Source organism: Gossypium raimondii, chromosome 2 (assembly GCF_025698545.1).
Source record: "Gossypium raimondii isolate GPD5lz chromosome 2, ASM2569854v1, whole genome shotgun sequence".
NCBI classification, from domain to species: domain Eukaryota; kingdom Viridiplantae; phylum Streptophyta; class Magnoliopsida; order Malvales; family Malvaceae; genus Gossypium; species Gossypium raimondii.
In genome coordinates, this window is record NC_068566.1 from 26318658 (window position 1) to 26338243 (window position 19586).

At 33.5% G+C, this 19586-nt stretch overlaps 1 protein-coding gene across 1 annotated transcript; it reads right to left on the bottom strand.

The window, feature by feature from the left end:
- Window positions 1-8458: 8458 nt before the first annotated feature.
- Window positions 8459-8773, bottom strand: LOC105789585 (uncharacterized). Its single transcript, XM_012616957.1, has one exon. The coding sequence runs from the start codon at window positions 8771-8773 to the stop codon at window positions 8459-8461; it is 315 nt and encodes a 104-aa protein (XP_012472411.1).
- Window positions 8774-19586: the final 10813 nt, after the last annotated feature.

Sequence of the window (19586 nt, forward strand, 5' to 3'; positions counted from 1 at the left end):
GCCTATTTAAAGGCATGGCTAGCCACCTTGTAAACAACTTCTCAAATATATATTAAATTTCAGATTTGTTGAACTTATCTTTTAATTTCTTACTGTCAATTCTTTCTTTATTTCTGCTTGTGCCGAATCTTTATCTAATTTATTTTCTGTTCTTATTGTGTTTTCAGCCTTTTTCTATCTTAAGGAATTAGCCCAAAAATCCCCAATTTCTAGGGTTTTTGCCGATTCATCCATACTCTTTTTGGGAGAAATTAGATTGCCGAAATTTGGGGAAAACTATCTGGGTGTTCAATTGGGCAGAATCGCAATCTCCTTTAGGGTTTCAAGAACCCTTATTAACACTTATTTCTATTCTCAATTTGATTCTTTGCTGATTTGGGGATTTTATTTCAGATCTGAAAATTCAAAATTCTAATCTTTTAATTTTCTGTTTCGTTTCAGATCTGATTGTTTAGGGTTTTTCGTAGGAGTTTCACGTGACTTGGCAACTCGATCTTGGTCCGCGCGCAACCCCCGTATCATTTGGTATCAGATTTTGGGCGTTTTAGGTGTTCTTGGTTGATTTCTAAACTGATCTCTATTTTTTAAATTACAAACAGCAGTTTTACCCAGAAAAATTTTCAAAAAAAAATTCATTTGAGTGGGTAAACGTTTTCTGATTGATCTGAAATTTTACATACATATTTGTGGCACTGTTATTGAATATACAAAAATATTTCCCGCAAAAAAATAAGTCGAAAAAGTCAAAAAATCGAAAAAAGACGAAATCCAATAAAAAATTAAAAAAATATTCAGCGGGTTGAATTTGGTGCCCAAATTTTCCAGATCAAAAATTCAATATTTGAAGACATTCCAGATTTAATTTCGTGATTTTTTGAGATCGGGAACACCTCGAACGAAGTTGTCAAGTTACTCCGCAGTTTTTCGGGTTTTCTGTTTTCAACAATTTTTATTGATTCTTAGCTGTAGGTTTTCATTTGTTTGCTTTTATTCTCCTTTACAATATCTAACACCTTCTTGTTTCTTGTGTTAGTAGGATTTAAACGTGTGCACAATCCTTCCTCGGTGCAATACAAATCAATTGGTGTCTCGTCGGTTTTGGCATCCTAGTGCAAATTAGGATTCTTTGGTAGTTTGGTTCACACTCTCTAATTGGTTGATATAAACTCCGATAAAGAACTCACAAGATTGAATTCTACCTCATTGAGAATTTGAATTTTTCTTTTGAGTGATTAACGGTGAGGTTTGCTAATTTTTCTTTTTGAGTGTTGAGTGTTTGTTTTGCGGTAGTCCAAAAAATAATAATAAGATGCTCCGCACCCTTAACATCCAAGTGGGAGACGATTGTGATAACCAAAGGACCAATATTTTCCATTCTAGGTGTTTTATAAAAGGTAACTTATGTTCACTTATGATTGATAGTGGGAGTTGTTCAAATGTAGTTAGCGTTATTTGGTGGATTCCTTAAAGTTACCTTGTATCGAGCACCCTAAGCCGTATCACCTTCAAGTGGCTTAATGAATGCTCGAAGTTAAGGTTACAAAACAGTCCTTGATCACTTTTAAGCTCGGGAATTACGAGGATGAGGTATGGTGTGATGTGGTCCCAATGCATGTGGCACACTTGCTCCTTGGACGGCCTTAGCAATTTGATCGTGATGTTACACACCAAGGCAAGCTCAATAGATACTCTCTTGTGTTTAAAGGCGAAAATTCACTCTTGCTCCTTTAAATCCCAATGATGTATATAAAGATCAATTAAAATGATGAAATTTTGTGAGGGGTGAGGAGAAAGGAAAATAAAAAGACAGAGAGAAAAGAGGCTAGTAGTGAAAAAAGTCAAAATTTAAATGGCCCAAAGGTGAGTGAATCCGCAAGTGGCAAAACTGGAGAGAAAAAATTGATTGCAACAAAAAAAGATGTGCGGAGAGCCCTACTCAATAAACAACCTTGTATCCTTGTGAGGTTTAGGCAAAACTATTTATCTCTATCTAACATTAATGGATATTTGCCTAGTGTGTTTCAATGTCTTTTGCAGGATTATGTGGATGTCGAAAAGGTAAGTTCTAAGTGCATCAAATGTAAACAAGCAAAATCTAAGGTAATGCCTCATGGCCTTTACACTCCTTTGCCGATTCCTACTTCACCATGGGTAGACTTATCCATGGATTTTATTCTAGGATTGCCACGAACTAAGAAAGGAAGCGTGAGTTGTTATTCTCTTGATTTGCCTTGTGTAAAATCTGCGAATTTGTGCAAACCTATTTTGGTGAATAAAAAAAGTTTTGCATGTAAGTTGGTACGTATGCGAAAACCCTCATGGTTTAACTTGATTGGTTTAATGAAATCTTTGTTACACTTCGGCATGACTAATCAAAATCAAGCCTGGAATCTATTTTGGTATATTTTGTTGGAAAATCAAGCATCATCTATTGTGTGCAAATACTTTCTATTGTTTTGATACTTGGTTTTTGAATAAGGTAACGAAATTTACCAAATTTGTTTTCAATTTATATTCGTGCCTTAAATAGTTTCTGTGGTTATACATGAAGTTTGAGTTGCATTTGACAAAGGTTAACTCAACAACGGAGTTTCGACTACACTATGCCCCTGATGAGCGAAGGTTTGTATTAAATGGAAAAGGTAAAATCGACCCTTATTCTTCTCATTATAAAGGTAAGATGCTTGAAACTTTTGAAACACCTTTGTACTCCTCGGATAGTGACAAAGATCATGTTGATGATTTAATTTTTGTAAAACACTTAGATCGAAACATGCTTGCCTGTCCTATTTTATTTATTGATGATCTATCTGTTTTGATGGTTGATAAAAAGATTATTGTTTTTAATAATTTTTATGATGCATGTGTGAGTGAATCTATAGTCCGTCAATTAATGCATGGTATGATTGTGCAACTCTGTGAACCGTGTGAACCTTTTCAAATACCTACTTGTGATGATTACGTTTACCATTTGATTTATTACTCGCGATTTATTCATGGTTTGTGGAAACAATTTGAGAGGATTGAATGCTTTAAAACATGTCCATCTTTCAATGTGGCTGACTTGTCCCCATTTGATTTTTCAGATTCGAGGACGGATCTTTTTGAGGAAGGGGGGAATGATACGAGTCACAGAGGCCCAACCCAAATTCTTAAAGGCAAGGCCCAATAAGAAGATTCCAAGCCCAATCAAGAAATCCACCCATACTTAGTTGAAAATCAGGCCAAATTGTCAAAGTGGCCCAAGTTGTAAAGTTTTATTTTTATTTATTTATTTATTTATTTTTACTTAGTTTAATTTTTATGTAAAGATTCAGGTCCCGAGTCCCAAATAAAGACCCTTGGCTGAATTTCCATATTAAAATAATTAGGAGTTTTTTTATTTTAGTTTTCTAATTAGATTAGGACTAGTTATAAGGCCTATTTAAAGGCATGGCTAGCCACCTTGTAAACAACTTCCCAAATATATATTAAATTTCAGATTTGTTGAGTGCAGAATTTTCTTTGAGGTTTTCTCCAAGAATTCTCTCTTGAGCTTTCTTTAGAAGTTGTTTTAACAATCTTTTGATTGTGGGAGCCATCTTCAACCTTCTTCTTGCCATTGATATTCTTTGGAGGGGAGATTAGAGCCGTTTGAAGGGAGTTGTGAGATCTTTCGGGATTTCAAGGCTTCTTAGGACTTATTTTTTAATTTCTTACTGTCAATTCTTTCTTTATTTCTGCTTGTGCCGAACTTTATCTAATTTATTTTCTGTTCTTATTGTGTTTTCAGCCTTTTTCTATCTTAAGGAATTAGCCCAAAAATCCCCAATTTCTAGGGTTTTTGCCGATTCATCCATACTCTTTTTGGGAGAAATTAGATTGTCGAAATTTGGGGAAAACTATCTGGGTGTTCAATTGGGCAGAATCGCAATCTCCTTTAGGGTTTCAAGAACCCTTATTAACACTTATTTCTATTCTCAATTTGATTCTTTCTTGATTTGGGATTTTATTTCAGATCCGAAATTCAAAATTCTAATCTTTTAATTTTCTTTCGTTTCAGATCTGATTGTTTAGGGTTTTTCGTAGGAGTTTCACGTGACTTGGCAACTCGATCTTGGTCCGCGCGCAACCCCGTATCACCGATGTAAGTGGATCAATATATGGGGAGGGATCCACTTAGACCATTGTAAAATTAAAGTAGTTTTAGACCCACCCTTAACTTTTTTATACAATTAATATTTTAACAATCCAGCAGTCACATTTTATACTTCATTCAAATATATCATGCATGTCAAGTTTGGCACAAATTAAAAAATTATAACTATTTGTTTTGTGTAAAAAGAAACTTTCAATCGTTAAATATATATTAATATATACAATATTTTAGACCGATATGATAGAAACATTGGATCGATTAAAAATTTTACATGTATGAAAAATACAAATATATTTATAAATTTAACGGTTAGATTGTTAAAATATTAATAATATAAAAAGTTATGAAATGATGTAAAACCACTTAAATTTTGAACTGGTGTAAGTAGATACCTCCATTTTTATTATTTATTATATTACTAAATTGATATTAGAAAATAATATTAATTAAAAATTAATTTGAATTTTTAGAGAAGAAAATTAATTTAATTAGATAAAGTCATGGTAATATTAAAATAAATTTTGTAACCATCTTTAATTAATACTTACTATTTTAGAATTTTAAGCATTATAAACAAATGTATTAGAATGACGACTTATACATTTTATTTAAGTAGCATCTCAAAAATCATAAAATATAATTAATACTTATTGTTATTTGATAGATTTTGCTTCTATTATATAAAAAGTTTTGATTTTCGTAACACTCCATTATCCAACTCTATCATTAGGTCTGAGTTAAGAGATATCACATTTGTTGACAGAACAACTACGGTCAAACTATATTCGATATATACTATTAATGATTAATTTCAACCAATACAATCATATAATACGATATAAAGTCATTTTTGAGTTTTATATGAGCTTACAAAAACTCTAAAGTTAACTCGAGGTCGAATTAGAACCAATTGTAAAGTTTTCAAAATAACGAATTGAAGTCATGACGTCGAGGGTTCCTCATTGCGACACAACATACTAAGTAGGTCTAGTCGTGGCCTCGAATACATGTCAACGCAATGTGAATCCTAGGTTGCTCCTCGTTGTGACATTGGGGATATGTCGTCACAACGTGACATATTGTTTCCATCAAAATCAACTTGGTACAAGTTTGGGAGACCTGTAATAATACTTTACATTTCAATTACAACCAAAACAACAATATGCCAATCACATGCAAGCTAAAATATGCCAAAATGATACTTTAAAACAACATCGAGCAATCAAGTTTTAAATTCAACCTTTTTTGATACAAAACTGACTTAAACACTAGGTACATGCCATATACTAATAAAAGAAAACTTTACAAACTTTTCTAAGTCGGGGGTCGCTTGCTGGACGTTGGGTCAACTGCTCGAACTATCTAGAATCTACTAGCGGAGTGTAATACCCAACTGATGAAACGACCAACCTTTCAGGATTTCAACTATAAGCATATGCAAAATAATTTAATAACCATACCACAGTTCCATAGTGTATTACCGTGAAATCACAATATATATGTAAACAAGCTTATGATAATATTAAACTTTTTATAGAAAACGGTAAATTTAGCCTTATGCGTCTAATTACAATTTTAACTAAATTTAAAGAGTTCTTATCCATATGCAAAATAGAAGTTTAAGGCTACAAGTTGCCTCGATATCTATACATGTTACAAAATGAAGGGTGACATGCTCACACAAGACTTTGAAGATTCTAGCTTAGTTTGCTTTTCTTACGAACAACAATTTATAATACTTTAAATAAGAGAGAGAAACATGGTAAGTTCATAAGGAACTTAATGAGTTCTGTAATAAAGTTACTTCCATTTTTATTTCAAAAATTAAGAATTTGTCACTGATTTCTCTTAGGTAAAACTTGTGCATTCATATTTCACAGCTTATGCTTGCCTTGAACAACACATAAAATTGTTGTTGGAAAAAATTCTCCAGTGATAGATCATGAAGCATGTAGTTGTTGGAAAAAATCTGATTTGAAAATGTTTTTCTTGCACAGCAGAAAATTAAAATTTTGAAAAATGACCTGATTTGTGATATTTATAGCAATAAACCTTAACTGAATTCATACTTGTGTTTTCGGATAAGCGAATTTGTCACATCCCAAAAACTGCGTTAGTAGAAATTGAGTTAATGAACTGAGAGAGTGGTCGCCCGAATTTTATTTAGTTATTTATTTATTTTAGATGATCTATTGATATTAATAAATATCAAGTATAGTGGTTGAGTAGTGGTGGAGCTGTCCATGATGACTTCGGTTTGAATCCCTTCCCTTACACTATTTTTTATGTGGTGCAATTTTGCCTCAAACCTTAGCAAATGTCACACTATGTTTTTAAAATAAATGTGGTAGAAATTAAAACAAGGAAGTGAAGTGGTCAAGTGGTTAAGTGGTTAAGTGCTTCTAAGCTATTCTAGAAGTCCTAAGTACAAGTCCCATTGTTCTCATCTTTTTATTTAATTTTTTAACACAATTTTCATGAGTATAATGTGCTTGTCGTCCACCCCATTGTTACCATGTTTAGGAGGATTCCTTTCCCTCTTTATGAGTCAAACTTATCATATGTTGAGGTAACATGATCCCTTTTTCACTACATGTCTCCCTTCATTGCCAAAACTTCATATCTTGCCTTTTGTTGTGGTTCATTAAACTTAGTCACAGTTGACCAAGCTTCCACCACCCGTTGCCATACCTACCTCCCTATTACTCCCATTCTTTCACTTTTTCATTTCTTTTCTCATCAATTTTCTCTCATTTCACAAAATAACCACCACTATTTTCTTTTAGTATTTGTTTTTCCTCCTCCACAACCGACCATAGCACCACCACAGTCATACCTTTTAGTCACCTTAGCACCACCCTTTCCCTCCTTTTTCTTTTTCCACCACCGCCGATCACTGTTGTGACCACTGCCGCGAGCCACCGCGAATCTTTATGGGTAAACCTAAGAACTCATAAGATAAATATTCCCAACATCGATCAGAACGAAGTGCCTTTATGGGTAAAACTAGTTGCTTATCCACTTCCGCACAAAACGCTTTGAATTTATCAAAGGTTTCACTCTTGCAGTGCATCAAGTATACATACCCATATCTGGAATAGTCAACAATAAAGGTTACATAATAATCATAACCACCTCTTGCACTAACACAAATAGGGTAACATACGTTAGTGTGTACAAGTTTTAGGGGTTTTTCGGCCCTCGTTCCTTTTGTATTAAAAGATTTCTTAGTCATCTTACCTTCCAAGTAATATTCATATTGTGGAAGATCAACTTCTTTAAGCAAACTTAAGATGTCATCTTTCACAAGTCTAGTGATTCTTTCTTGGTTAATATGATCAAGTATCAAATGCCAAAGGTACGCCTCATTAGAGTGAGAAGTTTTAAGTCTTTAATCCGATGTTTTCAGTCTCAAACAGTGTGTACATCTTTGGTTTGAAAAAATAGAGATTATTTGACATCCATCCATTACAGATAATATTTTGATTTCTAAATATTACAATTTCATTAGTAAAAGTCACGGTCAAGTCGTCTTTATATAACCACGCAAAGGAAATTAAGTTTCTTTTGAAACTTGGTACATATAAAACATCTTTAAAATAATCTTCCTAAGATTATCAGAATAAAAATGTACATCTCCCACTACTTCAGCTGCCACACTTTTCTAGTTCCCAGTTCGCAACGATAAGCTCTTATCTCTAAGATCTTTCGTCTCCTTGAACCCTTGTAGAGAAATACAAACATGATTAGTGGCTCCCGAATCAATGACCCAGTATTCTATTGAATCTTCAACTAAATAAGCTTTTATCATCAAGAGTTCCATACCTTTACCTTTGGTAGCTAGGTATTCCTTCCACATTTTACAATTTGCCTTAAAGTGTCTTTTCTTACTGCAGAAGAAGCATTTAGACTTAGATAAGTATTTAGGCTTTCTGGTTCTCTTCCTTTCAACTTTTGATGGCCCAGAGACTTTAAACTTTCCTTTATTAGTGTGCTTTTCCTTCCCTTTTGAGGAAGAAGTGACGACTATATTCGCTTTTGCTCTTTGGACTGGCTGACCGTCGTTCAACATCAACTCATAGGATTGTAATTCCTTCATGAGTTGTGTAAGTGCCAAGTTTTTGTTGCTAAGGTTATAAGCGGCCCTAAAACCAGCAAAATCCATTGACAAACTTTTGAACACCGTCTTAATTTGAGTGTTCTAGTCTAGATTGGACTCATCTCTGCAACCTTGACAAAGTATCTCGTAAGAGTGGTCATATGGTCTTTGACCAGAGTGTTAGGCTTTTGTTGGGCATTCATCAAGCTAGTTATGGCAAACTATTGAGCCAAGATAGCTTGGCCTTCAAACATGTCTTCTAGCTTATCTAGAATTGCTTTAGCAGTCTTACAACTCTCCAATTGCTTATATAGAGTATTGGTCATGCTTGCTTGCATATAGCAATGACCTATCTCATCAGACTTTTTCCAACGTTTTCTAGCCTCAGCTTGAGTGGTCGGTAGGCACTGATTATCAAGAACTGTTTTAAGTTTCTCATTGCTAAGGATAGTTATCAGGTTCCTTTTCCATTTCTTATAGTTATTTTCGTTCAATTTGTTTTCAGTGAGTATGTTCAATAAAGGAGTTGGTGCCATTTTCAAACTGAAAATAAAACATTCATATTTTAATATCTTTGTATTAAGCAAATGTTTGAAAAACATTTTGCAACATTACAATATGCATTAAGATGAGGCATGTGTCTTACATTAAACCTTGAAAATATTTGTAAGTCATTGCAATGATAATTCCCACACCTATTGAATCAAGCCACCGTAGGATGATCATGATCAACTAGTAAGAACATGAATTTTCATCCAATTAGTATATGAACCTAATTCTTTTACGCATTCGCATGTACTAATAATTGTGTAATGTTTGGTCATCATTTTAACTAAAGTAGAGCTCTATGGGGAGTTACTTAACTAGAAGATCTTTAGTGTATAACCATCAACTCAACACTTATCGCATCATGCACCATAAATGAGTCATCTTGGGACAATATCATCGAGTAGCATGTTGTGACTAGTTGTCCTCTTTAAATACATAATTTCTTAATGTATCGCATGATAATTCCTACCATAGAGGCCAGTCCAACTATCATATGATCATAAAAAAAATTCTGTTTACTTTCAAGAAGTCTCCTTAGTGAAATCCACATGACAATGTCTACTTTGGGACAGGTCCATTTCATGCCATCACAAGAGACCATTAAAGAAGGCCATAGGTCTTGTTTAGGGACCTTCTCCCACTCAATGTTTTAAAAACATGCAAGGTTTTTAATTTTCAGTTTCAATCATGTATCATCAATATATACATGACAAGTACATGTGACATTCTTTCCTAAACTATATGGCATGCTTATCTCATGTAATCATGACATACTATGACAATTTAATAATATTCACATTCCTTCATTCACAAGAGCCAATCAAACAATTTTGATTCTCCACAATTTTTCATTTAGGGAAAAATTGAAGAAGTAAATGTGACCCGAGCACCAGGTAGGTTCCTAGGAAAGGGAGGTGAGTCGTATTTGACCACTTAAAAACTAAGTCTTCCTTTTCTAGATCCAATCCTAGGCATGCACCTTCTCATTACCACACTTGTCAGAGTAATTGAATAACCTAAAGAAGTGAATGGAACAATACAACACATGTATTTTCTCATTTTCACACTTCTTATCTTTGATAGATCAACTGTGGATCATCTCATACATATATATATATCACAATTATATCATAAATAATTATTAAAAAATATTGTAACACCTTTTACCCGAGACCGTTGTCGGAGTCGAGCACGAGGCGTTACCTGACTTAACTTACTAATTCAGAGGATAAAAATTTGCTTTTAAAATTAATTCGCTTATATTCAATCAATATGTCCCTAAAAAGGACCCTTGAGACCCTAAAACATGCAACGAAAATGGTTCGGGTCCAAATCGAGAACATTAAAATTTTTTTGAATACTTAAACAAATCAAAATAATTTATTTCACTACTTACAATAAAACTATCCACTTGCGTAACAGTCACGAATTTAATTATAACTCGAGTTACAAAACTCAAAATTTAGATTTGTAAATTTTCCCTAAAACTAGACTCATATATCTTCTTATCATAAAAATTTCAGAATTTTTGGGTTAGCCAAATAGTACAATTTTTTCGTTAAAGTCTACTCTATTTCACTATCTGGCGGTTCTAACCTCTATTCACTAAAAATCAATTATCTTATTGTACGGACTTCATATGATGCTTCCTCATGTTTATATTGAAAATAGACTCACCAAGGAATATAGACATATAAATTATGACTCATAATTATTTCTATACAATTTTTAATAATTTTCTAAAGTCAGAACAGGGGACTTCAAAAAAACATTCTGACCCTATCTCACTAAAATTCAAATATTACAAAATATAAAATTCCTTTGCCTACACCGTTTCTTTAATGTGAAAATAGACTCGATAAGCTTTAATTCTATATCTCATTCACTCTCTAATTTCATTTATACTATCTTTGGTACCAACGCCATGTCCCAGACATGGTCTTATGGGAGATCTCTCATCTCGGTACTAACCCCATGTCCCAGACATGGTCTTATGTGGGACCTCTCATAACCTCAATAATGCCAATGCCATGTCCCAGACATGGTCTTAGATGGGATCTCATCCCTCTAATGTCATGACATTTGTATCCTATACATTCCTAATGTTTCAATGAGACTTTTTAACACTGATTCTCTATCATCTCATACTTGAGTCAACATTAAATAATTTCATGAAATAAGTACATAATTGCTGGAAAATAACATTAATAACAATTATTTAAATATTGCATTTATTACCGTAAACTTACTTCGGTACAACATACGATCAAATCTAGCAACTTAGTCCTCAACCTTTTTCTCTCCCTAGTCTAACTCCGGATTTCGTTCCTCTTGATCTATAATAGAAAATTTAGCTTATTTAATACTCAAATTCATCAAAACAGTCCTTGACTCGAACTTTGGCATAATTATAATTTTTTCCCTAAACTTTTGCACATTTACACTTTTTCCCCAAAGCTTGAAAATTAAACTTCATCCCTTATTCTTATGTTTTATGACATACTGAACATCTTTTCCTTCTATGGAAACATCAAATTCCCACTCTAACATTTACTTATGAACATTAGGTATTTTTACCGATTATGTCGTTTTACTCGTTTTCACTTAAAATCGCCTAGCAAAAGTTATTTAACATAATTTCAAGCTTTATATTCTACCATAAAACATCAAAATAAACACATTTCACCTATGAGTATTTTTCCAAATATGAACCTTAACATGAATTTAATGGTAGAATAAGCTAAACCGAGTTACGAGGACTTCAAAAACGTAAAAAATATTAAAAACGGGGCTTGGATGCACTTACTATGAGCTTGAGAAAGTGAAGATACCCTAGATATGGTGTCCCTTGAAGTTTTGGCCCTTATGGAAGAAGATGAGCACATTTTGCCATCTTTTTCCCTTTTAATTCTTTTTATTACCAAATAACTAAAATGCCCTTTATTAAAACTTTAGTTATTTTTATCTATGCATGCCCATTTTTGTCCATTAAAATCTAATGGTCTAATTCCCATTTAAGGACCTCTACTTCAATTATGCACTTCAATTAAATCCTTTATCATCCAAAGCTTATATTTACTCGCTTTTGCAATTAAACCCTAATATGCAATTCAGACATGCAATCGCTGAAATTTCTTATCAGTATTCTAACACATGCATCGAAGAAATCTGTAAATCATAAAAATTAATCATAATAAACTTTTTTATCTCGGATTTGTGGTTTTGTAACCACTGTTCCGATTAGGCCCTATTTCGAGATGTTACAAATATATAAAGAGATGTGTAATAAAATACAATTGTCAGCCAATGTCTCCATGATTTTATTTCTAGAAAATAAATAAAAAACAAAAATTACATAATTTTTCATCACAAGGCATTCCTTGTGTCTTAGACCACCATCGCTCTATCTTTTTCTCGTCCTCGACTTTCTTTTGGAAACATTACATTTATGTCCTGTGTCTATTTCTAGCTCATAAGAATTCTATAAATAAAATTAATCCTACATGGAGATGATAGTCCACAATCTATTTCCTAAGAACCACAATCTTGGAAAAAAATAATAATTATATAACAAATATAAAATATTGCATACATTCACCTAAGCATGTGAATAATTACAAGAATGCCACATCTTATCAAATATTAATCAAACAAGATGAAGAGAGATATTTGGTCTCGGTTTACACTATAAACATAGCTATCACAACCTGACTCCTGATACCAATTGTTGGAAAAAACCTGGTTTGAAAACGATTTTCCTACAAAGTGAAAACTTAAAAATTTGAAAATCGACCCCGTTTGTGATATTTATAGCAATAAACCTTAACCAAATTCGTACATGTGTTTTTGAATAAGTGGATCTTTGATATTTTTAGACTTTCAACCAAATGTTCTTCTTCACTATTCTCGTACCACAAACTGCTTTGAGTGTGAGCTGGAACCAATTGAATTGCAACATATAATTAGAAAAAGTTCTCTTTTTTTAGGGTGAAAACAAAAGTTCTCTCTTCTTTAATAGAAATCGATAAAATTGTTAATTTGGAAAAATATATTTAAAAGTTGAGAATAAACTCTCTCTATTTTTTGGCAGAATAAAAACCTCTTAAAAGTTGTGTTAATAACTCGTGCCATCTATTTATAGGAAGAGAAGGTAGAACCCTTATAGAGTTGTAGAGGTTTATTTTAAATAGAAAAACAATATCCTACTTAGAGTAGAAGAGGGGTGACCGACTCACCCTTGTATTTCTACTAGGGTTGCTGTCCCCTTCATGTTATATGAGGGGTTTTGGGCCTCTCTCACATTGGGTCCAATTACAAGTGCTTCCTGGGCCATTTTGACTCAGTACTCTGTAATATATCCAACCCGATTCAGTTTTTTTCTATTTCCCAAAATAAACTTTAATATTTATATATTAAATAATTTTCTCATCCCAATTTTACTCCAGTAAAACTTTGATGATTTTGCCTTCGAGAAAATTCGTTTAATATTTCACAACTCAACATGTTCACTATGATAGAATGATTATTTTCAATTTCGGGCTTTAAAACAGTCAAAAAACATATACTTATTCTTCTATCATTTTTAAGTAATCCTATATAGGATTGCGAATTTCCATTTTCATTTCCATTTCCATTTTTGGAAACCTACATTCATTTCTAAATTATTTCATTTCTCCATTTCGGAGAAAATCATAATCATTCATTAATTTTCACACTTTTCTTTTTCTACTCATTCCATTCATTTTTATTCAAACACGCAATTCATTTCTGGTTTCAACGAGTTAGCGGAGGGACCAATTGGACATATGAGGTTGAGGCTCAAATGATTTGTAATTAAGTTCCAAATTATTTCCTATTAATTATAAACTCGTTTAGTCGCGAAGTCATTCCACTACAGTATCATGATTGAGCTCTCCCAAACGACATGTCATAACGAAAGCAACTACTTAGTGTTCATCCAATGAACTTGCCATTAATATGTTACCCTCATAGGTTATCTTCGATCTCTTTGGGATAAGATCCGTTCTCCTAATATGATCCTATTTTAGCTCATGGTAACAATTACGTATTCCTTCAAGAAAAATCAATCAATATCAATTAGTGATCAAGTCATCCATCACAAATAGGAAAAACCTGTGGCCATGTTTACCTTTCATCAACCATGTAATGCCAATGAGAGGATATCGTTTGCCCATGTTTTGGGCTATGAATTCCACTGCTAATAATGACAATACATATTACAGAAGTCATACACCCAAAGCACCATTTTCGGTTCCTTATCTATTTGAACTCATGTTTTTACTTACATCAAAGTGTACGACTCATGCATATATAGTCTGCCATCCACTCAAGAATTAGGTACACCACACTATGAATGTCACAAGTTAATAAATCCATAAAAATATTCAGTATCTATTTTTCTTGGGTCCTGTAACAAGCAATTTTGGCGGGTTCTAAGTTCTGGCAAGTAGGTTGAGAGTAATTTGTGCAACATAGCCTATCCGCCCAATTGTTTTTTTGGCGTATAGATCGAGCGCATAACAAATATTATAATATTATTTTTCTTAGAACGTATTAAGTAATAAAGAAGAAGATATTGGTAAGAATGTTGAGAGCCTTATAAGTAGGGGTTATCATCGAAGGTATTGTACTCCCGGTTCATTGAGTTACGGTGCTAGTTACGTTAAAAATGATTTGGTTAGAAATGGATAGAATCGAAAAAACCAAGTATATAATTTTATTAGATTTTAGTTAGGTTCTCTCTACAGTTGTAAACCATTTATAAAGGTAGTCCTGAACACTATGACACGTGTCAAGTTCCAATAAGGACTTACGTTAAATATGTGGATATTAAAGGTATAGAAAGGGGAGATTTTTTATTCTTTCTTCAAAAATTAATTTTAACGAAGGCTGGAAGAACCTAAAAGTATTTCCTTCTCTTTTAAGTTGGAGTTGTAAATCTGGATCTTTGTTTTTCACTACTCCATGTCAAGGTACGTATTGCGACTTTGCATGTTAAAGTTATGAAAGATTAGGTCTGAAAAAGTACATGAGTAGTAAAATAAAAAAGGAAGGCTTTATTGAGGGTTGTTTCGGTTTGAGGTGATAGTAAAGGTTACAAATGAATTTTAATTGTGTTCTCAAATTTAATAAGCAGTGGTTGCTGCAGTTTCTTGTTGGATCTGGAGTTCAAGCTGCTATCTTTGGTTGCCAGGTCAGTCTCAATGTTGACTATTGTATGTGTACTATTTATACTAGAAGATCTATAGAAAACTAGTTAAAAAGGTGATGTCGAGATCTTGAAAGTTATAGTATGATATGTCTGTGACTATATAAAAGACCACTTAAGGATATCTATGGTTATATGTTTGTTGAGGATGGTAAGTACATCTGGTATAGACTTGATGATTCAAGTAACGTGATGGGGAGTCTAATTGTATATGTGTGTCTTAGATGTAATCTATGATGTATGTTCTGTTAAGAGTACGTTAGTGATCTAAATGGTGAATGAGGATTGTATCAATGCATGATGGGTCTGTCAAGTGAGTCTATGTCTGTTCATCGTAGTGTTGTTAAAAGGAGTCTGTAAGGACTTTAAACATGAACTCTGAAAGGAAAGCCCATGGCCATGGCACCTTCTGAAAGGAATTAAAGTACGATGATCACCCAATGGGGTTCTCTGCATGTCCCATGATGATAATGGGCAAACCTCACATAGCGTGAGTATAGGCAAATTCATATCGTAAACACGTGATGAAAGAATTGCCTCTATGGTGAATCATGAAAGAAATGCCTTTGTAGTGAATCATGAAAGAAATGCCTTTGTGGTGAATCATGAAAGAATTGCCTTTGTGGTGAATCATGAAAGAAATGTCTTTGTGGCGAGTCATGAAAGAATTGCCTTTGGGGCATATCATGAAAGAATTGCCTTTGTGGTGAATCATGAAAGAAACGCCTTTGTGGCATATTATGAAGTAATAACATCTACAGCGAACCCTGCAAGTATAGCCTTTGTGGCGTACCCGGATGGACAGCCCTTTTGGTATGTCTTATTAAGGTTCTTAGAAAAGAACTTTGAAGGATGATCCTTGTGGCATACTATGATAAGGTCTTCATAGTGTGTTCTAATGAATTTCCCTAGTGGGGAGTTCTGTTTGGCTTCCAAAAAAAATTAGTGGAATCAGTAAGGGGCAATCTACATCTATGGACTATATGGTAAAGTATGGTACAAGACTAAGGGTCATTCAGAAATAATGAAATAAAGAGAGATAGAGAAGTAATGGATTAAAATTGAAAACGTATTTTCATTTAGGACATTAAATTTGGTGTTGAAGGAAGTATCAGTTATCTGTGTATGTGTTTCTTCTTGAATCGTGATGAGGTGAAGGCTCAAAGATTTAAGGATGTAGGTGACGTGTCGAGGATGTTTTGATAAGAAAAGGAAATAGTTTCCGAGTAAGGTATAATAACAAATGAGTATAAATGAGTGGAACTTGAGGAAGTATTCGCCAGAGACAAAGTTGAAAGTTAAGAACAACGGGATCGTCTATCTAAACTATCAGCTGCAATGTGCAAATATGACTCAGGTAAATGATGTTTTCCTCACTAAGTTCTTATGAACTTATCCGTGTGTGTTATGTTATAGGCAATATGATGTGGGTCTGCGCTAGGAGGGACGATGCCAGGACTATGCCTTGAAGTGGCGTATCGGGTTATTATGCATACAGAGCGAGTTTAGCGGTTTGTTCAAGGTCTGAAATGTCACTTGGAAACACCTAGTTTGAGCCATCTGTAATGGATTAGAATCTTTATATAAGTATCATTGTAACCTATTATACGTGTTGAAGTTGTATATGTAATCATGTATCTTAGTTTCAAAACTTTGTAATTATGTAAATTGTAATTAATTTAAATTTGTATAAGTAAATTAAGTTTTTTCTGTATTAGTGTGGTAATACCCAAGATCTGGATTCGATCAATCAGATCAGTTTGAGGGTGTTACAGGTCCTGTCCGATGTACTGTCAGTCTAGTCAATCACATCTATGTCTCTATCTTCTAGGAGTCATCCGCTCTGATGTCCAAGACAAGGCATCTCCTTAATTGGACTTGATAGATGGCATCTCCCCAATCGGTTTGCTTATTTTCGATTAAAATAAGGACATATTTAGGTTCGTCTACTAATTCAAGATATCTTTTAGCACTATGATCCGACCACGTAGTACCGCTTATTATTAGTTAAACATTTAAACAACCAATGAGCAACATTTTGTTTCATTTTTCTTTGTGTGTAAAAACCATATGAGGACAATTATATAATATATATTAATGTAATCGATGAATTTGTTTTATTATCCAATCTATTCAAAAAAATTACAAGTGTATATTGAAGAAATTCTACACTTAGGGTACTAGATCCAACAATAATCTCTTTGTCACACCCGAATTTTTTTGAGGTCCCGAATCTAGAGAAGCATCGGGAGTTAATTGAATAAAGTAGTGAGTTGGAGGACTTTACTAAAAAGCTTGGAAAATTTTTGGCTGGTTGGTAATTAGTTGAAATCTATTTCTGGTTTGGTTAAGTTGGAACTGGTTGGTTCCTTAGTGGGAGATAAAATGATTGTTGATGGATGGTTACTTGGGACCTTGAACTGTGTGTAAGAACAGTTATATATATGTGAGTGGAGGATTTTTCCAAAAGGTAGAACTCTCCTCATTTCTGTTTTACTTTCCTTCATTCTCTATCTTCTTATCTAGTTGCCCTAGAGGAGAGAAAATTGAGGAAAACACTGCATGGGTTAGTGATCATGAGGATAGAGGTTAGGGAATAAAGAATTTGAGGAACGAATAAGCCTTTATATCTTTTTGTATTGTCGATTAAGAAAAGGGGAGTAAGGATTTTTGAAACCTCTGGGAAACTTTGAATGATATTGAATTCTGGGTTTTAAGGTTTGAATGCCTTAAATTTAACTGATATATGGTTGTCTTGCTTAGCTGGCAAGATGATAGAGGCTCTATTCTTTGGACAAGCTAAGCTGGCGTGGCAAAGAATTCAAGGTGAGTTTTTGTACTCTAGTTTTGGATGATTGATGGATGAGTGTTGCTTGTGTGATCTGAGTTTACATCTGCTCTTAGTTTTTTTTAAATTTATGGTAGTACATGAGTACGATGAATGAGCATGACATGCATGTTTAAGGTTGTATGAATTCATGAAAGTCTACAAGTATGTTTTGTATGATAGGACGGTGTATTGTTGTATCAAAGTGTGGCGTACTCCTTAGTGTAATGATATTTGGAATGTTATGTATGAAATGCATGTTCATATTATATGCAGAGTATGGAGGGAATTACCTTGACAAGGTAGAAGAAGATAGAAATAATTCTCAGAATAGAGGAATGGATGGATTGATAAGGGGATAGAAAAGAGTTTGGCGGCATTGTGGAATGGTTATCTATTGGCTCGCTATAGTGACATCGTGACAATGGTCTATCGACTCTATGGAGTGACACCGTGACGACGGTTATTGCGTGCACATAAAACAACCAATTGTATAAAGAAAATTTAAAGTGCGGTTTTACTGCAAGCATACAGGTCAGTTGTAATATTTATAGTTCCGATGGAACACGAAGTATTCCAATGGGATGAACCCAAAGGAGATAAAAATTGAATTATAAATAGTGTACCCTATAGAGTCTAAGCGACTACTAGTATGATTTTATAATACGAAAAATCATAACAAGAAAGTTTTGCGAGAAAATTAAATATGCTAATCTAGGGACCAAATTATAAAGAGCACAAAACTATGAGATTAACCAATGAATGACTAATAGTGGTTGGTTGACTTTGATGTGGTTCACTGGCCTTCAAATAAGGGACTTAAATCGCTTAAATTACTAAGTGGCTCAATTTTATCTCCGAATCTAAATTTTATCAACTTAGATAAATTAATCTGGTTTATCTCTCGATCTCACTATTTAATTTGGGACTAATGAATTGGTACACAAAAATATTAACTCTTGATCTCACTTGTCTAGATATTCCCTTAGGGGCGTGGATTCCTAAGTTTTTAGGTCTATTCGATTTAATCCAATTTATTATGATTTAGTCCCTTGTCTAAAAAATCAACTTATCCATATCTCCATCAACCAACCCCCTTTAAAGTTTAGCTACTCATGCTGAGAATAAAGCTAAGGGACATGGAAATGAAAAGCAAGTAAACCATTAAAGTAAAGCTTAAGAAAATATAAAAGTTTAGATTTTTATGCAAGAAAACTTAAAGAACATGAAACTAAAGGCATTCAACAAGAAAATCTAAACCTAGAAGTATCTTACAACCAAGGTACAAGGATTGAAAGTGCAAATAAACCTAAGCTACAATGATACCTAACTTAACTAACACTAAGAAAAAGAAGGAAGTGCAGAAAAATAAACTCTAAAACTAAGAAAGGAGAAGAGAATAAAAAATTGATAAAAGTTACAGAAAAACTAAGAGAAAACCTAGAGAAACTAAAGGTAAAAACTAAACTAATGTGTGTCTCCTCAACCAAAATTGGTTGTTTTAGGTTGAATGCTGATGAAATTTCATTTTCAAAATTGCCCCTACACAGGCCATGTGTGATTGGTACATTGGATGGATAATGACTACTTTTTTTGTCCAGCTTTGTCCCCTCACGATATCAGAATTGCGATACGCAAGTTAGTTTCGAACTTGGACGTCTTCTGTAAGAGTGGATATTGTGATACCCAAAGTGGATATCTTGATACCACTGAAGGGTGGTCTCCAATCTTCAAGTTTGTTGGT

What these genes read in the sequence shown, in the direction of transcription:
- LOC105789585 (XM_012616957.1), bottom strand. Translation starts at nt 8,773, where the DNA reads ATGGCACCAACTCCTTTATTGAACATACTCACTGAAAACAAATTGAAC.